At 45.6% G+C, this 24,957-nt stretch overlaps 1 protein-coding gene across 1 annotated transcript; it reads right to left on the bottom strand.

Moving 5' to 3' along the window:
* Positions 1–2,220: 2,220 nt before the first annotated feature.
* On the bottom strand, positions 2,221–9,955 carry LOC136530298 (uncharacterized). The gene is made up of 5 exons (XM_066523070.1): positions 9,918–9,955; positions 9,720–9,839; positions 8,501–8,571; positions 8,120–8,212; positions 2,221–2,648 (listed from the first exon to the last, which is right to left on the bottom strand). Exons 1-5 carry the CDS (start codon positions 9,934–9,936, stop codon positions 2,526–2,528), a joined length of 426 nt encoding a protein of 141 aa, XP_066379167.1. The 5' UTR covers positions 9,937–9,955; the 3' UTR covers positions 2,221–2,525.
* Positions 9,956–24,957: the final 15,002 nt, after the last annotated feature.

Below are 24,957 nucleotides of genomic sequence, written 5' to 3'. Positions count from 1 at the left end.
AAAGCTGTCCGCCATGATAAAATAATTTACCGCTGCGGGCGGTGCAACGTGACCGCCGTGGTAAAAGTATATTTCCTGTGGTGGGCACGTTACACCGCCCGCCGCGGTAAATAGGTTAACCGCGGTGGGCAAAGCCGCCCGCCGCGGTTAAGCCACGATTTACCGTGGCCTCTAGGCCGCGGCGGACGGCTTTGCCCGCCGCGGAAAATAAAAAACGCCCGCCTCCAGTAAAGTTTGTTTAGTAGTGATGCTCGTCGGCCTTCACCGAGCGAGGAGCCGCCATGTACCGCGCCGCCGCGATGTGTGCGCGTGGCCGGGCCGTCATGCCTCACCCCTGGCCGAGCCGTGCCCCCTACGGAGCCGTGCGAGTCCAGTGATGCTCCGGCGCCTCTCCTCGGCTCGCGCCATCGCCAGCAGCGCCGCTGCCGTCGTGCCGATGCTCGCCGCTGTCGCCGCACACGTGGTCGGGCCACCCCTAGCCATGCCCAGCTGAGCCACCGCTGCCAGGCCATGGCTACGGCCGCTACCACCACCGCACCACCCTCGCCGCCGGCTGCTCACCCAGCCGGCCGAATCAGCCGTCGGCTGGCTCGTCCGTGTACTCCTCTGCTCTGGAAGAGAGAGGAAGTATGTGTTCAAATAAAAAGTAGTCCAGGGTTCCTAAGGTGAATCTCTTAACTCAAGTAAATAGTGCTGAATAGTGTCTTTGAATTGTGAGTGGAAATAGTAAGAAGTACAGAGGCCTCGGCGCAAATTGGTGCCGCCGCCGCTAGGCTTCCCACCGTGGGCCATCCTGCTCGCACTGGGCTGTGGCCTGCCTACCCACCTGGGCTGCCCACGCCCGTTACCGCCGCCGTTGGGCTGCGCCTGGCAACAGGCCGCGCGCCTGTGGGAAGATACTAGGGTGTTGCTACACCACTTTGGTGCTCTCCATATGCATATGGCTTAAAGAATCACTTGGTGATTAGTGTAGGTGCTTTGTGAAGTGCATAGGCTAGTTAGACCACCGCTTATGCACTTGCTCTAGGTGTTAGGCCTAGTGTTAGTGAGATTTGCATACCTCGAAAAGAGAGAGGTGCTTGCGCGCACCGTGCTTGTACTTAGCGGGGCTTGTAGTCTTGGGAGACCACACCAACCGTATTTATGGTGTGGCCACAACCGTGTACCGAAGGGAACAAAGCCCGTGGTATTTCGGCCGAAGGTTCGATAGTGGAGACGGCGGAGAGCATCCGGGAGAGGCCTGCCAGAGGCCCACTTGCTCGTTGGGAAGGCCTGGAGCTATCCACAGAGTTACCTGACCGGGAGCTTGGCCCTTGCAAGGGCATCCTTGCGAGAGGTTTCGACGAGGACTAGGGGGGAGCTTGAGCAGTTCTCGATACCTCAGTAAAAATACTAGAGACGTCAATGGGAGTTTGCATCTCTACCTCACTTAAGCTTCCACATTTACATTGTTAGGATGGGAACCTAGTTTGCATAACTCTTTTGCGGTAGAGATAGCAACACACCTAGCAAAACCGTAGTTGCACATTTAGATAGTTTACTTAATTGCATAGATTTTGCTAAGGTTGGAAAATAGAGGCCATAGTTTAGAAATAGAGTTTTAAGTTTCCTAATTCAACCCCCTTCTTAGACGTCACGGTCCCTTTAGTAATCCTATAGATTCTCTAGTGAAGACTCCTTGTACCTATTATTAATTATATATGAAGCTTGGAGTGGATCGATTGGTCATGTGGTTTTTACTCCTCACTTTGAGGAGGTTTTTCTCGTGAATTGTTTTGTCTATTCTGCATGTGATTGTTAATTCTGCTACTGATACGATGGTAGATATTCTTCTCATGGTTCATCACAAGACGAGGGATTAATTGTGGATTGTTTTGTTTCTGCATTTTTTATCCCATCATTGATCACAGGATCGATGCTCCAATAACCACAGGATGCTTCATCGGAACTTCATGTCGTGCCACTCATAATTCAATGGATTCTCCGGTGAATATTAATACTCCCCCTTGCCGCCAATCTTCAAATGCCCACCACATAATCCATTGCTTTCTTCGCGGGACATTTTTGAGTAGTAACAAAAGGTTTATTGGAAACCAAATCGAAAGGAATATCTCCACACTTATCCTCTTGGCCAAGCCCACGCATAGTCCAAGAAATGAAGGAGAAAGATTTGAACATATATAAGAACAGGGGGCACAACGATTCACAGAACAAATTAAAATGAACATTCTTTCATTCTTCGTCAGTATTATGAACATGAAAGTGAACAAGTTACACAGGCCACTTCTAAGCCTGGACACGACCACGTACAAGACAACAACTGAAAGAGATGAAATGAAGACTGAAGAAGAAACATAAGCAGCAGCTAGGCCCTAACAAGAGCTAGCTGCAGAACGCACATAAAGGAAAGCCCAAACGTACGTAAGTGTTTGCAAGGAACATATATATGTCGCCACCATAGAAATGATACGAAGACCTACATCGCCCAAGCTGTCTCAACTGCTTTTTTATTGCATTGGTTGTTGTCACTCGCGCGTACGGTATTGCCTTTCAAGTTCCTGTTTGACGACCTCGAGGATCCTCTCAGTGTCCATGACATTGTATTGACCAATAACCATTTTTTCGGAATTGTTGCTAAGTTCTTGGATCTGTGCAGTACGACATGATATATATAATTCATCAGAAAATTCATCCCGTGCTAAAAAATGATCGAGGTACACGTGTAAGCGAAATCCATGATATACCAACGAGAGTAGAAAGGCTTGGCCGGTTGCCTCTCGTATACAAACATATCGAACTAACATATATCAATAACAAAGAGTTGCCAAAACCATGAATTTTAGTTTTGCAAGTATCAATAACAAAGAGTTGCCAAAACAGCAGGTTCATAGGCTTCTATCTAGGGACGAGCTTCTGTACTACTAGTCTACTTGATGAGGCTTCGTCAAATGTAGTCAGGGATGCAATTAAGCGGTCTAATCAACAAATTCACATATCTATATGTTTCTATATCTATATCTATTATATATATATATATATATATATATAAAGAGGCAAAAAAAAATATATATATATATAAAGAGGCAAAATTTCTCTCCATCTTTTTTTCGTCCATCTGCCGCTAACTATACAGGCAGTGGAGAGTTTCTTCTATCTACCTTTTTTACTTCCCAAACTGCACTCATGCCCTCCAAGTCTCGTATGTGACACGGACTCATTACCCATACTCATACGAGTTAAAACTCGCGTCTAGCGATGATGAATATGGAATTCGATTCCAATATATATTGGGTCGTGTCCTACTATCTCATATATGACCCGGACTCATGAGCCGCGCTCTTACAAGTTAAAACAACTCGCATCTAGTGATAATACGGAGTCCGGTTCCTATATATATTGGGTTCCGTTGCAGCCCACATGCAAGTTTGCTAGTACATAATTAAGTGGGTACACAGGTTGGTCCACTTACGGCTACAACACTAAATATAATTTTTGAAGTCAACGGGTATATGTGTGTTACACTCTCCCCATGATATAATAGCGGGAGCTATGATTCTCAGATACTAATCTATGTTTTGATCTCATCGTCAAATATATTAGGACAAATACATTGTTACACGTCAGCTATCTTATAAGTTGTCTTATGCAGTGCTATGTCGGATTTTTAATGATGTGAAGGAAAGAGAGATCTAAGAGAAAGATGTCATTGTTTCATGAGCTGCTTTATGAGCTAAAATCTAGGAGTATATGTGAGACATCGAATTGCATCATTATGTGAGTCACGCAACTCACAATACTCTTTTTATTCTATACATAAATCAAGGAATTGCGAGCGACTACTAGACAACTCAAACAGCAATGATTGTATATGTTTCCCTTAAGGTTACTGGCACAACGTGAGACAATATATTAGACAACACCAATGTACGTACTCTTAGATCTGACTTAGAAATATAGGTAGTTTTAGGATCCCACTAATAGATCCGACCTACTAAAATTAGCATTTAAAATGTATTTAAATTTATGTAAATTGACAAACACAATGTAGACAACACCAATGTACTTACTCTTAGATCCAACTTAGAAATATAGATAGTTTTAGGATCCCACTAATAGATCCGACCTACTAATATTAGCATTTAACATGTATTTAAATTTATGTAAATTGACAAACACAATGTCCATCACTACTACACAAATAATTTCTATTTAGCAACGGAGACATTGTTTATTAGAGTCGGCCCAATGAAAACCTGCCTCTAAAATGGTTCTCAAGTTGGCCCGCCTCTAGAAAACCATTTTTAGAGGCGGCTGGGATTTACAACCGCCTCTAAAATGTTCCTGTCTTTAGAGGCCGGTGGATCTCGAGCCGCCTCTAAAAATAGGTGCAGCACAAGAAGCGGCTCGATCTAAAGCCGCCTCTAAAAATAGGTGCAGCATAGTAAAATTGATAAATTTTTCAAACAAAAACAGATGAAGACAAACTTTATATCAAAGTTGTATAACTCAAAGAGGTCTACAACTTTGTAGTTGACAACCTTTTCATTTAAAATCATTTAAATCCCGTAAATTCTGTTTGAAGTTCTCACATTTTAATTTTTTCTGAGTTTTCCAAACCAACTCAGATGGAGAAACGACCAAAACCAAAGTTATAGATCTCAAAAAGATATAAAACACTGTAGTTGAAAATGTTTTTATTTGAAATAATCTATGGTTCCAAAATTTAGTTTGAAGTCCTCACATATTGAAATTCAAGTTTTTTCAAACAACCTCAGGTGGAGAAACGGACAAAACCCAAAATTGTAGATCTCATAGAGATATACAAATTTGTAGTTGACAATGTTTTCATTTGAAAATCATTTATCCAAGAAAAATTATGTTTGAATTTCTCACATTTGAAATTCAAAATTTTCAAACAACCTTAGATGAAGAAACGATCAAAATCAAAGTTGTAGTACTCGATAATTTGTACAACTTTTCATTTGAAACCTTTTTCATTTGAATTCGTTTATAGTCTCAAATATTTATTTCAAAATCTGGTGAAGTGAATATGAGGGAAATATTTCTGCCCTTCAGTCACAAGTGACTTTGGGGTGTAATGGTTAGGAGACCAACACGCGAGGCCTGAGGTCGTAGGGGCCTCCTTGATTAAAAAAAATGGTATTTTTTGCCCAATTTATTATTTTTAGAAATGATTTGTAGAGGCGATTGTATTTCGAGCCGCCTCTAGAAACTTGATTTTTCTAGAGGTGGCTCCTGTTTTCAGCCGCCCTTAGAAAACGATTTGTTTGCTATTTTTTGGGCCCAATTTATGATTTCTAGAAAAAGATTTGTGAACGCAATTGTATTTCAACCCGTCTCTACAAACTCAATTTCTAGCCGCCCCTAAAAATCGATTTGTAGAGGCGGCTCTTGTTTTTAGCCGCCTCTATAAATTTATTTATAAAGGCTGTTGAAAATTGAATAGGCTCTACAAATTGTTGATTTGTAGAAACGGATAAGTAGAGACGATAAATCTTTTTCATTAGTAGTGCATGTCAATAATTGATTCATCCAAGAAAATACTTCCGTTATTTATAATATTCTCTATTTGAAGTTGCGAGTCAAATTGCAGCATTGTCCACCGTGTCAAGTGACCTACATTAGGAATAGGGAAAGTTAGGGTCTTTGACACACTCCTGGCGCAGTCTCTATCTACGGTGGCACTAGGACTCCAATTGATCCTTTGGAACAAGTCTATGACAGCACCTGCACATCATCGTCTAGGGGGTCTGGAAGTAACTAGGCGAGGTTCGGCCTATGGCAAGAATAGGAAGTACAGTTGTAGAAACAACCTAGATAGTCAGAGTGTGGTGTTTCTTGGTCTAATTTATTCATGTTCTTTGGTTTTATAACCTATATTGAGTGAGAGATAGGAATAGGGATGTTTGAGTGGAATAGAATTGATGAAGAAATTGCAGGATACCAGAGTGAGAGGCAACTGAAGAGACCAAATCGTCGATGAATTTGGGTTGAAACACATGGCCAAGATCAGACTATTGTAGCCAAGCCGAATCTCATAAACATTGTTTGTTGCTAAATTGTTTTATGGCATTGTTGTTTGCTGCTAACTGTAGAGACGAAGGGACCAGATCAATGAAAATATAGGCCCGTTGCAATAGCTAATAGCCTGATAACGCACTGCAACATTTTTTTGTCAGGTGCAAGTGCAAGTCCCTTAATTAATAAGATTCTGTTGGTAAGTAGTGACATATATATTGTCAATATGTTTCTTTTGTTTTCCATCGATCTTTTCGTTTACTTAATTAACTGATTTTCTGACTGACAAAGTGTGGATATTAGATGAGACAATTGAGTGTTTGAATTCCTCCAAATGCAAGTTCAGGTTAGCAGCTACTCCAACTTGAGATATTTACTGGTACCAACTGAAAAATACGCTTCAGATCGTGTGGATGACTTCAGTGATGGAGTCAATGATGTTTCCTAGAGTTCACCAATTTATGCCACCAATGGCTCTAGGCATAAATTCAGGTTGCATTGCATCCCCGAAACTCAAGGCCTAAGTCACTAGCCAAGAGTACCGTACATGAATCATCCGCTGCCAAATCACATCCCTTGAAACTCATCTCCAGTTATGAGTCCAACGAATACATTGAACGTTGTCAATCAGATGCAAAATGTTCACCTGATCTTCTGATGGTTGATCACAGTTCTATGGATATACGGCAACACATGAGAAAGAACAAACTGAGTAGCCACCATCCATATGCATCTTACATGTGTTCTCACCGACTACTGGACAATGGGAAGAAAGATCGTTTGCTTGAGATATGGTGACTGTAGGGACCGTGTCTAACACAAGGCACTGGCCAAGTGAGCAACACAATGCTGTGTGTGTGTGTACATAAGCATATATCCAATTATACATATGTTGTATTGCAGCTTCCAACAGACAGGTTATGTTCCTTCGTTTTTATAAAGAGTTCATATATACATATCCAATTATCCATATGTTGTATTGCGGAGGCCTGCCGAGACGGATGCGGCGGCGCGGTGACGTGCGAGGCCTTGTGTCAGAGCTTTGAGTGTGCGGTGGTGTGTGCGGTGTGTGCGTGGGTGTGCAGAAGGTGTAGCCACGCTCGGCCGTGCCTTGCCGGCGGCGGGCGGCGGCAATGGCGGGTACCCATGGCTTGGTGGCGGGCTTCACACGGTAGCAGGGCAACAGAGGGAGAGAGAGAGGGGGGCGGGGGGGGGGGGGGGGGGGGGGGGGGGGGGGGGCGGGCTCGAAACGGTGGAGGAGGTAGAGGAAGGGCCTAGGGGCTCACCATCTTCCCTGATCGGCCGGAGACGCTCCAGAGAGGGAGAATCGAACTCGGTGCCAATGGCGACGGCGGTGCACCCGATTTGGGGGAAATCGAGTGAGGTCCGAGCACGCTCGCGTGGCCGCAGCGGAGGTGCTCGCATCGCGCATGCGCGCTCACATGGCCGCAGCAATGGCGGCCGCTCGCACGGGCACCCGCGGTGGCGTCTCGCGTGCGCGCCCGCAGCGGCAGCGGCAACCCCTGCTCGCACGCGCGCCCACACGCCGGCGGCTGCTGCTCGCACGCACTCCTGTAGCGGCGGCGGCGGCGGCCCGCCCACGCTCGCCTGCTCGCGCGCCCGTGTGGCCGCGGCGGCGGCTCGCACGCACGCTGCCGCTCTGCTTGGCCACCAACGGGCTACACACCGGCGTGGATACCGTCCGTGGCGCGGCCGCGTGGGGCATGGTCGCGCTCGTCGTCGCCGTGGCGTTCCTGGGGAAGTTCGGCAGCACGTTCGCGGTGACCGGCATGGCTAGGCGCGAGGCGGCCGCGAGAGCAGGGAGAGTGAGAGCATGCATGCAGCGTGTGACGGCGTGAGGGGGCCGGGCGTGCATGCGCTGTTCTTCTCTTTGTGTAGACAGAGGCCGAAAGAATATTTTCAAGACTTTACAGCTCGATGTAATGCATGCACTTGAAAACTAATAAAATATTCCTTTATAAAAAAAAGAGAGATCCTTGCATGTTCCTGTATGAATTGAATGGATATTGGCTAAACACAGAAAGACCAATTGATTATTGTGTGTCCGTGAGACAAATACCTCTAGCTTCTGTGATGAAGAACCGGTCCCTGTTTTCACAGACAGGCTTGGGCCCTCCTTAGTCACCTCCACCTGGTATTTACGTTGGTTGGCCTAAGCTCAAAACGAACACAGCTTGTTACTAACAATACTCTTTTTGTTATGAAATATATAGTGTATTTTCATTTGTTCTAAGTCAACATGCCTCATGTTTGATTAAAATTAAGATGGGTTGATTTAGGACAAATAAAAATAAACTATATTTCAGGACGAATGGACTACAAAGGAGCGTTAGATAAATAAATTGTTCTAATTTAGTTTGCAATTGGAAATGAACCATAGTTAGCAGTACTAGCTTGTCATCGTCTTAGGACTACAGAAGAGAGCATATGACGAGCTCACCTTTCCAGCGTGAACATAAATGGAAGCAATACATATTTCACGTTGGATAATGATGGACGACGGCTTTTCTCCTGTTCAGAATTCAGAAGACAGAATTTGAAGCTCAGTGAGTTAAATACGGGTCAAAAAATTATGAGGGGTCACTGTAGGTTCTTTGCCGAGTGCCTGAGGCCAAATTGCACTCAGGTAGGAATTGAATCATTATGACCGCGAACTTTCGGGTAATGTTTCGTGATCAAGATGTCCGAAATTTCGGGTCCGTTCCTGGATACGGCCTCACACTACACTCAGTAACATGACTATCATTTTTTGAATCATTAAATTCCATTATTCGTACCACGTGCAGTTCAAATTTATATTTTTTGAAAAAATTCAAGTAAACGAAATAAAGTAACTGAATATATCAAAAAGCCACAAAAATCCTCAAATTCTAACTAGGAGTTCCTGGTACTTTAAAAGGGCTGCACAAAAAATTTGGAGGCCAAAAACAAAAAAAAACTTTGCCGAGTGCCGGGGCATGGCACTTGGCAAAGACCCTCTTTGCCGAGTGCCAAGAATAAGGCACTCGGCAAAGACGGTTTTGAATTTTTTTTTAAAAAAATTCTCTTTGCCGAGTGCCTTCGCAGGGGCACTCGGCAAAGACATTTCGGAAAAAAAAATTCTTTGCCGAGCGCCGTGTCAGGCGCACTCGACAAATTATTTTCCAAAAAAAAAATTCTTTGCTGAGTGCCAGATCTGTGACACTCGGCAAAGAATTTTTTTTTTAAAAAAAAAACCTTCTTTGCCGAGTGCCTAACAGCAGACACTCGCAAAGAAGGACGTGGCCGAACACCGTTACGCGGGGCAGCCTATGCCGAGGGCCGCTCTTTTGCCGAGAGCCTTTTTGCCGAGTGCCCGATTTTTGACACTCGGCAAAGCAGTTTACACTCGGCAAAGATCCTGTTTCCAGTAGTGGGTACTACGTGGGCAAACTGAATATATGGGTTTGTAGTGAATGGACGCTTCTTCCACTATTCAGTGATTTTGTAGTGATTATATTGTTAGCATAGGAACCACAGTTACGGTGTGTGGTGAATCATCACCTACGAAAATCAGATTTATTTGAATGGAATCTATTTTTAAAAAACTTATGTAGGCATCTATTTTTTTGAGCTATGTATGTTCATTCACGATGATAAAAATTTCCATACTATCAAGAATCGACTGTCATGTAAGATACCTGGTGATTTCTTTTTCTTGCCTTCATCTCTTCTTGATGAATTTTCTCCCGGCTGACCAGTATTGCCGTCGACCCATTTTTGTCCGTGAAGCGGCGAAGACTGACCAGTATTTCCCTGGCCTGCGGAACATACGGCAAAGGAATAAGCTACAACCCCATGAAACATATATATAGAAGTACTAGTAGGTGTCACTTCACCTGTGTTCATGACAGACATGAGAGACTGACGCAGTGGCAGTCTAACTAGGGGGGGGGGGGGGGGGGGGGGGGGGGGGGGGGGGTCACCCAGTACCAGTATAACGGTTAAGTATATATAGAAGTACTAGTAGTCGGTAGCTTGCACATAATACCCGTATTCTATGGTGTGTGGTGATATGCTCCTGGTGGTCGACCATTGCATAATCCTTTCGCTCAGTGGAGCACCTGTCGAGTACAAAGCCTATCGCCTCGAAATGTCAACTGTGCCTGCAGCTTGGGTGGAGGTGAAGAAGCTAGAGAATTACTCGCTTTTTATTGGGTGCGATGTGAGCAGCCCTGCGTTTTCTTGCGCCAACTTAGGACGATGCAGCGGGAGGAGCAACTGCTTGTACTACGGGTATTATGACCCACCCTTGGTGTTGCACGGGCTTGGTGATGATGCTGGATGCTGCTGTGGAATCCAGACAATAGTTCTTACCTTGAGTTCAAGAGGAACTGGTATTCTATGGTGGGGCCAGACGCCTAGACTATGCGTCGGCTGAGCCACCCTCCTATCAATTTCTGATCTATTTAATGGCTTGTTTGGCAGGATTGGCAGAGCAACTTCCATGGCACAATTTAGGATGAGCTCTGGTAAATAGTTTTTTTTTATACAGAAGTGGCTCTCTGAAATAAACTAGAGGGCTGCTGGGAGCTTAAAAAATTAGCCTCTCCTGATTTTGACTTTATGCACAGAGTCAGCATGTGCATTGAATTTATTCTAGAGAATCATAAATAATATTTTCAGTCAGAGAATCACTCCTCTCAGAGAATCATCTTCCACGGAGAATGAGTACCAGAAGGTTTACCAAACATGCCCTGAGCGGCTGAGCATCCACGCACCTCCCGCGCAGGACTCAGGCTACTTCGATAGGCTCCACTCAAGCTCATGTCTTAGACACGGTCCTCTTCTGATTGAGCCAGCTACCATCGATCCCCTTGATTTCGCACGGCTTTCCTCTTCCACCGGCCGGCGGCGCAAAAACACCACACACCACACCACACCACCGTTGTTCGACGAGTGCCCACGAATCCAGTCAAAAACCCTTCGCCGCTGATGTTCCAATTCTGCCACCGACGGCCTGCTCTGAGCCTCCAATCTCATCTCTGCATTCGAGTGCATTCCCCTTGGTCCTCTCGGCCTTTGCCGTCCGACCACCACAATGTGCCAAGACATCGTGGCTGCCTTTATTTTGTTCTTATTGATTGGATGGATGATGCGACAATTCCCATCCGGGCTTGCGGAGACAGGATGCAGAGGTATAGCTGTGTTCCCTGTTGGTTTGGATTAGTGCTTCACTATTATACAATAATTTTAATCTTTTTTTTCCATTTTTGTCTAATTTGGCGTGAGGATCTGAGAGTTCGGGCTTTTCCTTGAGCATACATCGCATCCATCTGAGAGTTCAAACTGAACAACAGTAAATGATGATATGACAAATTGTCCACCGTACGTTATGTTCCTCCGACGATTTGCTAGAGCAGTTGATGCCTAAGGACACAAGCCGGGGGAGTGAACTTTCATCCGTGGACTTGCTGCAGTACTAAAATCACATGATAAGATATTAGCACAACATTATTGAGTTTTAGGCAGGCGTAGTGTGGGATGGCCATGAACTTCGCGTAGTAAGGCCATCCAAGCAACGCATGGTAGGCGCCTGAGAAGTCTACCACCTCGAAGTGAGTAGTTTCTTACGAAAGTTGGTCGGCTCCCCAAACATGATGGGCACCTGGATGCTCCCGAGGGGCACAGGCTATATCGCGGGGATGATCCCGTAAAAGGGCGCCTCGCTCAGGCGAAGGCGGCTCCTTAGGATCTTTATTCGGTCCCGGATGTCAACGTGGAGGATGTTCAGCCCACTGCCACAGTCCATGAGCACCCTCGAGAGGCGAATGCGGCCGACGATCGGGATGACGATGAGCGGGAAACAACCCGGGCTAGGCATGTGGTAGAGGTAGTTGTCCCGGCCGAAGCCCGTTCGGTGAGCTTTCTCCTTCACCGACACTCATGGGCCTGCTCTTCGCCGAATATCATGTGGCACCCCTCCCCCAGGGGGAATTGCCATTGCCGCTGGCTTCGCGCTATACTAAAAAAGAATGAAATATAGGGAAAAATAACGCACAATGACAACACCCTCCCACATGAAACGACAACATAGAAATCACCAAGAAGTCCACCACTAGCAACCAAGATTGAACTTCATGCTGCTGCAACATCCACCAAGCGGAGGGGCTCCTTCAAGTGATGCCTCCATGGAGGGAATGATGTTTGTAAACATCGTCGATGTCAACCGAAAACTGGGGCAAAGGTTTTTTCAACTAGAGAACCACAGGGCAAGGGACCTCACGACAATATCTTTAGGCAGTGTTTGGTTGGGGGGACGGGACCGTCCCAAGTGGGATATCCCACCTAGACTAGTGTTTGGTTGAGAGGCAGCAGGGTGCAGAGTCATCGCAATGGGGAATATTCGGTGAAGATGCGGGGCAACGCGTCCCCAAATTTGAGCGGACCAGGGCATCCCACTTGGGACACGGCCTGTTCGCGTGGAGGAACGACGCCAGCACTGGGGGAGGAGAAGAGAGAAGGTGGTCGCCGGCGAGGTCCGGGCGTGGAGCAGCCGTCGCGCGGGGGAGCACCATGTCCAGCTCCGGCAGTCCGGCCCCACGAGCGCGAGCTCTGGGCCGCCACCATGTGGGCGAGCCTATGGGGGATCTCCGCCCCGCCGCTGCGCCGACAAGATCCGGCCGCCGCTGCCACAGGGGAGCTTCGGGCCCGCCGTCACCACGCGGGCAAGCTGGAGCTCGCCACCGCGGAGGCAAGGGCCAAGTCCGCCGCCGCACGGGCGAGCCCCAGCCCGCCGATCGCCACCGCGAGGACCATCACCGCCCCGAGCACCTCCCCGCTGGCGTGCTTAGGAAAGGGGAGAGAGAGGAAGAAGAAGAAAAAAAGAGACTGACGGGTAGGCCCCACATGTCAGGTGACTGATCCCACTTTTGATGTCCCAAAACCCAACAGAAAACAAAGTCATCCCATCCCTTCTCAACCAAACAACGAATGGAATTGTCCCGTCTCTAAAAACTGAGACGTACGGAACCATCCCATCCCACGGTGTCTCCCAACTACCTTAATAAGAATGTGGCTTTGAAGGCATCACCATTATCGGCATCCTATCGACGCCGAGCTAGATCTTTGACTGAGAGCCCCACAACAAACACACCCCACCCCGTGTGTGGGCCACCACTGCCACACCGAGTAGGCTATTGACATAAGTCACCATGTGAATACCCTGTTACCCACAGTAAGCCACTCCTAGCAGGTCATCGGTGCTACACCAAATAGGTCACTGACACTCAATTCGTGACATGTCGTCGTTGTGCACACCCGTTGAACACCACACACCATGGTTGCCACACCTAGGGATGAAAACGGGACAGATATTTCCCGATATCCGTCCGTCCCCAAAGGGTCAAAACACTATTTAGATAGTCCATATGTGAATCCGAACATTTAATATCCGACCGTATCCGAATCCGAATATTCAAAAATCAGATTTTTGATATGTATATGAGATGGATATCAATATCTGAATGATCCGTATCCGGTTCTAATATCCGATAAAAAAATATGGGATATAATATGAGATATGGGACATAATGCAGGATCACTGGTATCCGTCTGTATCCTATCCGGTTTCATCCGTAGCCACACCATGTTGCTGCAGCATGACATGGGCCTCCTCTGCAGCTGCAGGAACTCTGTGGTCAAGTCTTCCATCAACTCCACCTCTCACACTCTTCCACCCACTTGATTTACACGCTAGTCGGACTCGGCATTGGATATGCAAAAAAAAAAAAAATCAACCACCACCAATGCACTCAGAAGTCACAACCAATGCCAATAGCCGTCACAGATCTCTTGGTTCCATGGAATTTCTTTGGCAACACTTCACCCTTTGGAAGTGCCTCCTTAATTAATGGCAGAAGGTCATGAAAGCATCCATTCTCACTCCCACCGATTCTTCAAGTTAAGGAGCCTAACAAGAAACTACAGCTTTAAGAATCTCTTGCAGTCCAGACAGCTCTTGGCTCCCGTCATGTACTAATAACTTGTGGTATAATTCAGCATCAACATCAACATCTTCCTCCTCCTCAAATCCCTCTTCTTCTTCCCCTAAAGGCTAAAGCGCGCACCAGCATCATACATCTCAAACCCTTGCTACTGAAAAACGGAGTCCCCCTCTCGATTTTGTCTACACTGACAGAAGAATTATGTATTAAATTGTCGATTGGGTAGTAACACCAGCAAGAGAATTATAGAACAGACAGGAAATATTTTCTGACGCTTGAACCTGACAAGGAAATTTCCTTGTCGACCGAGACACATTTTTCTATTATCTCTGTGGGATAGTGATAGGATTCCGGGAATTTCCCTATCGTGACAAACCAACAAGGAAATGGTTTCTATCAGTGTACCGGCAGGCAATTTTTTTCCTTGTTTTCAGTTGATCGGTATTTTCCTGTCCGTTCATCGACAGGGAAATGACTTTTATAATTTCCCTATCAGTTTCCAGCGATGACGGATCATGGTGCATATAGATCCTCGATCGAGACCACCATTCATATGACCCCAAAGCCGCTTTATGATCGATCTGGTTTTGCTTTCATTTTGGCAGGATCGATGATCCGAGTCTCTGAATGAACGGATGGGATAACAAGTGACGCACCATGTGATGACCACCAGTGATTAAATACTAACAGTGCTCCAATGCTCAGATTGACTATATATATAATAAGGTCCGAGACTAGCTGCAAGGGTTCTAGAATGTTGCAGCCTCAGTCATGATTGACACTAACTACTACCCCCTCCATTCTAAATTATAAGTCGCTTTGATTTTTTTGGTACATCTATTTTGCTATGTATCTAGACATATGTCTAGATACATAGTAAAATGAATGTACCAAAAAAATCAAAACGACTTATAATTTAGAACGGAGAGAGTATGTACGTATATAGCTTGCCGTCGGACCAGTAGCAGTATAGTACAACTAGTATATGCTGAAGCCATGCAATTGCACCAGTTTTTTTTTTTTTTTTTTGAAACTGCAATTACACCAGTTGGCTAGTCGACGACTTGTTCAAGGCCTGCTAGATCGGTCTCTTCAAGATTTGTCTTTTGCGTCGCCATAGTTTAGACTTTAGAGTACAGAGCTCATGGTATCTTATTGTGCGTCTGCCAAACTTGCTCGGATGCAACTTTTATTTATCAGGATGCAATGAAAATGTCGCTCCATGCATAAGTATGCATATGATGTAATTAATGTGATACTGATGTATACTTCTATGATTGTCAGTACGTACAGCTCCCACTTAATTATCCCAACAAAAATCTGGCAAGCCCAATCATTGACCCATAGTTATGCCGGCCGGCCATGTCACATTCACATAGGAAAATAAATGAGCACCATTGATCTTGCATTTGTCCTTTGTGTTAATCTGTTTCCCTGTACTTTATTTCTCGCTGCTTTCGGTGTCTTCCTGCGAATGTCGCGAGGTTTATTTGTGCTTGTATGGTACCGTATATCTTTTGCTTAATCATCCACTTGAGGACACTGCGTACAGCTCTATTGAAGCAAAGCATTTCTTCCGTTCAGGTAGAACCGTCTCATCAGCGAGGCCTCAGAAAAGGTGGGCTAATTGCAGCAGCAAGGCCAATACGAGCATATTGAGCTAGCTCAATTGGTCAAGGGTGTCGATGTATGCCCATACTGCCCAGCTGGTTAAATCCTCATCGAGGCGATGCGATCTAGTTTCTCCTAGGTTGGTCAGTTTTTTTGCAACACGTGCAGAAACTTTCTTTTTTCATGACCTGATCTGTTGAGGCAGAGAGAGGCAAAATGATTGTAGATGCGGCTCCAGTCCCTGCCACTGAACAAAATATAGTACTGGATCACAGCCGCATGTCGATAATCCTATGATGTAAATGTTCAAGATAATCATCTCATAAGAAGTTCGTTACATGAGCTTCTAATAGTGAACTGGGGCATCATGAGTTCATCTAATAAATTTTGGTCAAATTAACTCATTCCTTATGCATATATTAACTATTGTTAGCTTGTGAGGAATTAGCCGGTGATGGATCAACACATTTCATTTCACAAACCAAACAAAAAACGAGAAGTTGATGGACCACTTCATCCCTCAAACCAAACACACCTAGGAAATTCACTGAAAACTTTGATCTTCTGTTTTAGGACTAGTCCCTTTAATCCCAGTCCATTTGCACGCGCCATGCATGCTTGTGTAGGGCCACTTCGATGTGATATTTGTCTCCATGTTTGAGAATAATGCATCGCTAGTCAATTGCAAACAGCTCGTCAATATGGCCGGTATCACAACATAAAATTGCATTAGTTTCTTGAGCGTGACGCAAAGTATTATATTATATAGGCGGATGGAGTTTCTTGTTGGAACTAGTAGAATAGTTTTGTCTAGGATGGAAGTTCACATCTAGTGCCAAACAAACAATAGTATACAATTACATAGCTTCAAGACTCCCGAGTTTCATGTCTCTGGAGTGGTAGGGAGCTAGAGCATTATTTGCTTCCATTCTGCTGATTAGCATTCGCTGTCATACTAGTAGCTGGCATAGCTGCAGGTAGATGATTCTGCTTGGCACGAAATCAGAACTGACAGCGACTTGAATTCAAGCTTAATGAATCTATTCCGTTATGCTTCTTTTTGGTGGTATGGTCAGTGGCAACCTGCAGAGGGTCATCAGCTATAATAGGAGCCAGCTTGGTCTGCAGGAGATAGCAACTCACTATTTTTAAAACTGAAATTTTCCTGTGTGCCAAAAAAACATCAAGGAAATAGGAAACGCCCACAGGAGAATTGTTTCTATCGGTGTACCGATAGGCAAATACTGTCAAGGAAATAGGAAAAACCCACAGGAAAATTTTCCTCATCATGCGTGGCTCGGAGAGATTTTTGGACAGGCAGCGGGTGAGGAAGGCACTGAAAGGATGCAAATCACGCTGCACTGCGAAATATTGGGTGGCAATGCAGCCCTAAAATTAACATGTGAGCTCAAATCTAACAGAAACAACATGAAACAAAATTCAATTATCCTGTAAACTTATTTCCCTGTGGGGAAACCTACAGGGTTATTTTTATTTCCCTGTGAGTAACCAACCTACAGAATAATCGATTATCCCTGTGACTCTGTGAGGTTTTAATATACCGACAGAAAAAAATATTCGGCACACAAGAAAATTCTTGTTTCTAGTAGTGGCTGTGTGGCGGGATCGCCCTGGATGAATGCCCATATCTAGGGCCATGGATCATGGTGTGTGGTGATATGCTCCTGGTGGTCGACCATTGCATAATCCTTTCGCTCAGTGGAGCACCTGTCGAGTACAAAGCCTATCGCCTCGAAATGTCAACTGTGCCTGCAGCTTGGGTGGAGGTGAAGAAGCTAGAGAATTACTCGCTTTTTATTGGGTGCGATGTGAGCAGCCCTGCGTTTTCTTGCGCCAACTTAGGACGATGGAGCGGGAGGAGCAACTGCTTGTACTACGGGTATTATGACCCACCCTTGGTGTTGCATGGGCTTGGTGATGATGCTGATGCTGTGTGGAATCCAGACAATAGTTCTTACCTTAGGGTTCAAGAGGAACTGGTACACCCAGCTGCTGGTCTTCTGGGTGTACCCAAGCATGCTCTATCGCTGATGGCAAGTGTTCGATGAACTCCATCTGCTTGTGCTGAAACTTCGCCTTGAATTTCCTTAGAGAACAGAAGCTTGCATTTGCAATGGATAATGCACATTGTGGTAGATGAGAGCTCGCAGACTTGCAGTTTAGTTTCCAGCTGTGTTCCATTGCTACTTTTAATCTTTGCACTAGTTATGAACTTGTTAGCTATTCTGGAAAGCCTAGAAGGCTGGATACTGTTATTTGAATTAGTAGAAAAATGTTTGCAATGCGTCTGAACTTCTTCTGTCCATGCAATTGCCTGTATGCAGGCATCTGGTGGTTGACTTGTGCTCTACAATAAGTTTTATGCACGCTGGATATGAAGCAGAAATCCAAATGTGTACAAGTTTTGTCTTCAGCCACTTTGTCTATGATAGATTTTGTGGGCCTGGATTTTGACAGTTAGGGTCTGTGTTACTCAAGCAAAGCAAACATCAGAAAATGAATTTGAAAATAAATACTTCCTCTGTTCAAAATATTGGTCGTTTTATGTTTTTTTCCTAAGTTAAATCTCTTAAACAAAAATATGTTAACATCTGTACAATACCAAACAAGTGCAGTACCAAAACATATTTCATGGTAGGTTTAATGAAAACTAATTTACTGTTGTTGGTTAACATTGATGTAATTTATATAACTTGGTTAAATTCAAATGAATTTTACTCTGAACAAAACTAAAATCACATACTTTTTTAATAGAGTCGGACAGATGGAAGCTCTTAAAATTACTTCATAATTTTTGTTGAGAAACCTGATCAGTTCACATGGCCCAGGATGCTGAGCCTAGGCCCATTTAAAGCCTAGGCCCATCCAGTTACCCATCAACTTGTTTTGCCTTTTTTTTTTCTTGAGACAGAAGCTTCCACAGTGAAAACGCAGCGGCGTAGAGACGAGTCATCGAGCTCAAAAGGCGGCGGCGCTGGACTGCCGGAGGGGGCCCTCGCCGCCGGCGCCGCCATCTTTCTGGGGCAGAAGAAATATCATAAACGAATGGCATCTTAGCAACCCTTGGCCTTACCATCTGGACACTTCTACTGAACCTGCAAAGTGACACTTCTCTCTCAATTTCCTGATGAAGTGAAATTTCAAGTTGAAGCAAATTTGACATCTGACGATCTAAGACTGAGAGTTATCTGGTGCATCAGAATAGTCTAGTCCGATTATTACTAGAATTGGATTAGCTTGGGCTCATATATTATTTGGTCATCTTTGGTGATGGGACAAGAAGCCTAGCTGTGATTTCTGAAATATCAATGCTGATCCGTATCACAACCAGATATCCTTCTGATTTAGATAGGTTAATTCCATTTGACTTGTTAATCTATCCTCAGCTCATATTTGCCTTATTGCTTTCATGAGTAGCACCCTAACTACATCAGCATATGAATTTCTTCATGCGCACCTTACTTCTAACTCACAAGTTAAAACTTTTAGAGACACACATACCACGTTGTTGATCTAGCTAATCGACTCTGCTCACCCTAGTTGTTATATATATTCCCATACTTTATATATATTCCATACTCTTGTTGATCCAAGCAACTCTGCTCACACTAGTTGTTATATATATTCCCATGCTCTTTACATCTCTTGTGCTTACTCCTCAAGATACGCCATGCTACTTGCCAAATGAATTGAGATATTAGAAGATACTGAAAAAAGCTCTTATCCATGTGCCTTGCAACTCAGCTGTCAAATCCATAAACCACGGTTGTCCCGATTGGTTGGTGAAACAGTAGAGGATGACAGCCCCATTTGCCTATGTTAGCCAACATTGGACTCCAGAAATGCTACACGCTCATCCAAACTCTCCTCTTCACTGTGAGGCCATGAGATTAGAGGCCGCGTAGTGTGGCTATGTTAGCCACGTGTGAAAACAATCATGCTATATCTGTGCGCGTTGGAAGGTAAGTTGGTGGTAGGTTTGGGGTCTTTACCGTGGGATAGGCTTAACTCTTCTTGCCTGATATATAACCACCACCAATCCACCACACACCACATGCCCCTTTTATATGCCACTATACAAGATTGACATGCAGCACAAATATAACATTAGGTACAATATCAAAAAGTTTGTGGCAGTTGAGTCATATGTCTTTGTAAACAAATCTTTCTCACTTTTAACAAATTAATCAAAAAACGAAGAAAGGAAGAAAAGAATGGAATTTAGCACAAGGTTTGCTAGACTTGCTTCTCTCTGCGAGAAATCAAACAAGAGGCTTGACCCAGAAGGTATTTAAACCAAAACTGAATAGCATGGTTGGGCAATAAACTTTTGAAGCCTGTGTTCTCCCGAATATCAATAGAATATTTTTTGACGCAAATGAAAATTTCATATTCCTTTTTCAAGTGTTAGTGTCTAGATGGTGTTATTGTTATCGTTTTCTTCAAGAAGGGAAGGAACCGGGGGATAGAGTTCCGGGCATGATTGTTTGGCTCTGTGACAGGAAAGAAATGCCCTCCAGGGAAGAAAGAGGAAAATAGCATAAGGGAGAAAAGAATCCATGCTCTTGGTCCACGTAAATCCATCCTAAGTGGATGAAGCTGGTCCCAATCTCAAACTCAACCGATGCCTAGCTGCCTTGATCTCGAGGGTGCACTCATCCGTTGCTTGTTCTTTTGACTTAGACTGATAAAATATTTTTAGTTCTAACATACTTTAGTTGCATCATCAGTCTACTTCTAACAAGCAAAAGGCATAATGTTCTCAATGAGTTAGTCTAGAATAGAAGATGCCAACATGTTGAGACTGACCTAATAAAGATCTTGTCAAACAATACACACCTTTTTTCCCAAAGAATATCCATGTTGTTGGTTGGCTTGGAAAATCTTCGTCCTAACTGTGACGGTCGCTGTGTCTAACAAGCTTGCTTGACAAACTACCTCCCGACTTCTCAAAATAAGTTAGATCAAGGGGAGAATGCACCTTTTTTTTTGTAGAACTAGCTTTGCCTTCTTCCTTCAAGTTACGTACAGTGCCCAAAGCCAATATTATGAAATGCCTTAATCGTAATGGGAGTGGCACGCTAATTTAGATTTGAATGTATATATGCTTATGGACGGGCAGAATTGAATGGATACCATTTCTATATACGGTAGTTTAGGTTTCAACCTTAATAACACACAAGGAGAAAAAGTAAAAGCTTAATTAGCTTAGGCTTCAATCCTAACGCACGAGAAGAAAACAAAAAGTATGGGACTTCTAATACTTTAGCACCGGACCTCAAGGGTCCTTTATGTCTGAACTGACGTGTGTGGTCAACCAAAACAGTCTGGCTTCGAGTGATCGAGTCGCAATTTCCAATCGCCTGATTGGCAGCTACAGGCTCGTTTGTTTCGACGTGACACAGTGTCCCAGGCGATGAGTCCATTGGCGACGTCGCGGTCAAGCCGGCATCAACAGGCGATGACAGACAGTGTCCCACCAACAACAAGCGAGAGACACTCACAATGTAGAAACCTTAGGTCCACTGTGTCAAAGAAAATCATACTCCACAATGGTACTATTTGATCCCGTGTCCAATCAAAAAGCTACCTAATCGTTAACCATTCCTTTCCAGATCCTCTGCTCCGTGTGCTATGTGCTCTCGCTTTTCTTCCTCTCCATTCGTCACCCTGATCTGCTCGAACTTGCACTATGGCTGGTCCTCGTCGATCTGCCTGATGGCCACGCTCTGGCGCCGTGGCGTCCTGCTGGGCACGCGCAAGCGGGCGCGGAGGCGAGATGGCGGCGGGGTCGAGCACATCGAGGGTGGGGTGCACACGCAGGGGTGCGGTCCGGCCTCCTCCGCGGAGGCGCGCGCCGACGACGGCGAGGCGGTGGGCCCGAGCGGGGCGAGGAGGTGCTCGTCGGGGGCGGGGCGCACGCGCAGGAGCACGGCCCGACCTCCTCTGCGCCGGGATGCGGGCGTCGAGCGGCCGCGCACGGAGCAGCGAGCATCGAGCAGCGCGCGCGCAGGGAGGTAGGCGTCGAGCGGCCGCGCGCGGAGATGCGGGTGTCCAAGGGGTCGACCGGCCGCGATGGGGAGGGAAGGAGAAGGGGAGGGCGCACAGGATTGCTAGAAACCACGGTGGAATTCCCTAACGCAGTACGCGTTGGTTTCTTCGGCTTCAATCCCAGCGTAGACGTTTCCATCTTAGAAACGGTTTCTTATTTTTTTTCTTCTCTTTCTTCGATCAATACGGTGCCACATCAGCAAAGTGCAACAAATAGAAGGTAGAGCATGGTTTAGGAAAATCTGAAACTAGTTCTATATTTTTCGAGTAAAATATATTTTCTATGATTTTTTAAAAAAAAAAGACACCAGTTTTTAGGATTTTTAGTTGCATCATTTTTCCAAAATAAACATTGGGATAAATTTTGAGTAACAAGCCGCCACGTGCCCACATCGGACAAAATAGACATCTAGACTGAGGGTAAAAAAACAAACGGTTTTAAAAGCTACTAAGGGGCTAAAAATCCAATTTTATATAAGGGGGTGACTTTGTAAGTAGTAGTTGTGATGAGGGTGCGAAGAACTTTTTCCATTTCTAAAAATAAAAAAGGTCCATTAGGCAAAGGAACAGCGAGACGAAGCAGCCCATAATAACATTCTCCACAGCTGAACCATACGATGGATAGTACGATTCCTGTAGCAGATCAAATCGCTACAAAATTCGACAGAAATCATATAAAATAGCGAATAGCAGTAGCCGATTGTTTGTTTAGATAGAAAATTCCGAAATATCAGTAAGACAAGTTGTTGCTGGGCCAGTCCAAAGCTTCATTTGGGCCTGGCCTGCAACGGCCCAGGTTCACAAAGCCCAAATTTGGCCCACAACAGAGAGCATAGCACAGAGCAGACAGTAGAGGAAGCCAAGAAACAGGAGAAGCGGCAGTTCTGCAAGAGTGGGAGAAGCGATCTCTTCGTCGCCGGCGAAGGTGACAGCACCAGCCGCCGCACCGTCAGCTCCCACCGACGCCCGCTTCTTAGGCAAGTCCCGAACCCTCACTCTCTCTTGCTGGCGTCTATGTGTGAGTAACAACTAGGAATCGAAATGCTTGGGAAGGAAGAAGTATAGTAACGATGAATGCTAAGAACAGTAGAAGCAAGTTTACGGTTTACAGGTTTCGTATCCCTCTTGCTCACTGCTCTCTGATAGATATACTCGACTATGCTCGTCACATGGGCCCGAACACCTTGGAGTAGGGTCGCACGTGCCTCTTGGGCCTTGGCGTCGGAGGCGCATTGTTGCCGTCGCTGCATCCAGGGATAACAGAGCCATCGACAGGTGCAGGATCAGTAGTGGGCCTCGACTAAAAACTCGTAACTCGCTAGCTCGCTCGGCTCGTTCGTTAGTGGCTCGGCTCGAGCTCGGCTCATTTGAATTTTTAAACAAGCTGAGCCAGCACCTTAGCTCGGTTAATTAACAAGCCAGCTCACGAGCCGCTCGCGAGCCAAAACGAGCCAAGATAAATCAGATGACAACAACATAAATCAGCCCATATATGGCATGGCCCATTGGCCCAATATGATAAAACCCTTGCCCCAACTTCCACGCTCCCACCCCTAGGCCCTAGACTTCTCCCATCCGCCGTTCTGCACAGGTGTAGCTGTAAACGCATGCACGCTCGGCTGTTCCCCTCCTGAGCCATCGCACACGGCACACGCTTAAGTCGTTCGGCGCCTGCTGCTTGCTAGGGCCTTGCAATCGCAGCTTTGCTTACTCCCTTGCAAGCCAACGTACAGCAGCAAGCATTAGCTTTTATTTTTTTTTCTTAATTTTTCCAAACCAACATCAAATCATACGTCTTCTTATTTATTTTGCTTCTCCTAAATCAGTACTCGTCTCTATCTTTTGTTGGAGGAATAACCTCAATAGGGAGAAAAAAATTTAAGTTAGCTCACGAGCTAAAAGAGCCAGCTCAAGTTGCCAAGCGAGCCGAGCCGAGCTGAGCTTCTAGCTCGTTAGTATAACGAGCCATAACGAGCCAGCTTGATAACGAGCCAAGCCATAACGAGCCGAGCTATAACGAACCGAGCTGACTCGATATTTAGCCCTAATCAGTAGTAGTGCTGACAATCCTCCCTCCTTGAGTGTCGGCGTGCCCCCACGCTGGAGACCGGGGAAACTGGCGACGAAGCTCTTCAACCGACTCCCAGGTGGCGAGGGATGCCGGCATGTGAGACCACTTGACGAGGACTTGATGAACTGGCCGCTCACCAGGCGTCCAGCGCACTGCAACAGCTGTTCAGGAACCTAAAATTCAGTGAGCTCAGATGAGATGGAGGCACTCACCGCTTGGGAACCTGGGGAACGCTTGAGTAGCGATACATGGAACATTGGGTGTACAGATGCAGTCGCTGGCAGATCCAGGTGATAAGCGACCTTCCGAACTCGTTTGAGGATGCGATAGGGGCTGAAGAACTTGAAAGACAACTTGTTGCTGGAGCGAGCAGCAACAGACGACTGCACATAGGGCTGGAGCTTGAGGAACACCAAATCACCAACATTGAAAGAATGCTCCGAGCGATGCTTGTCCGCTTGCTTTTTCATACGGAGCTGAGCGCGCTGCAGATGCTGTTGAACCAATTGTTGCATGAGGTCCCAATCAGTCATCCATTGATGGAGTTCAGGAACTGGCGCCGCTGAAGAGAGATCAAGCCCCAAATGCCTGGGTGGACACCCATACAACACCTCAAAGGGAGAGTGCCCCAGAGCTGAGTGTGATGAAGTGTTATACCAATACTCGGCTATTGAGAGACACTGTGACCATTGACGGGGGGTAGGCATGAATGAAACACCGAAGGTAAGTTTCCAAGCACTGGTTGACACGCTCTGTCTGCCCGCCCGTCTGTGGATGATAGGCGGAACTCATGCGAAGGTCAGTGCCTGCCAATTTGAAGAGCAGCTACCAAAATTTTCTTGTAAATAGCTGGTCTCGGTCAGTGATGATGGCCAGAGGTAAGTCGTGCAGTTTATATATGTTATCCAAAAATGCATGCGCACTGTAGCTGCAGAATTGGATGGTGCAAAGCAATGAAATGTGCAAGCCTTGAAAATTTGTCCACAACGACCATGATAACATTGCAGAGCCGGACGTAGGCAACCCCTCCACAAAATCCATAGAGATAACCTCCCAAGATTATTTTGGCACAGGCAGAGGTTGAAGGAGACCCGGATAACTGCTGCGATCTGGTTTGGCTTGGGCACAAATTGAACAAGACTGCACATACTGACGGATTGCAGCACGCATGCTAGGCCA

This window comes from Miscanthus floridulus, unplaced genomic scaffold (genome assembly GCF_019320115.1).
Source record: "Miscanthus floridulus cultivar M001 unplaced genomic scaffold, ASM1932011v1 fs_103_3, whole genome shotgun sequence".
Classification (NCBI taxonomy): Eukaryota; Viridiplantae; Streptophyta; class Magnoliopsida; order Poales; family Poaceae; genus Miscanthus; species Miscanthus floridulus.
The sequence above is the reverse complement of the archived record's forward strand: the minus strand, read 5'-3'. Positions and strand labels throughout refer to the sequence as shown.

Excerpts from the sequence above, each read along its gene's own strand:
- LOC136530298 (XM_066523070.1), bottom strand. Across the intron at positions 8,572-9,719 it reads CAAGAAAAAGAAATCACCAG|GAGAAAAGCCGTCGTCCATC; the intron begins GTATCTTACATG and ends AATTCTGAACAG. Across the intron at positions 2,649-8,119 it reads CTTCATCACAGAAGCTAGAG|ATCCAAGAACTTAGCAACAA; the intron begins GTATTTGTCTCA and ends CGTACTGCACAG.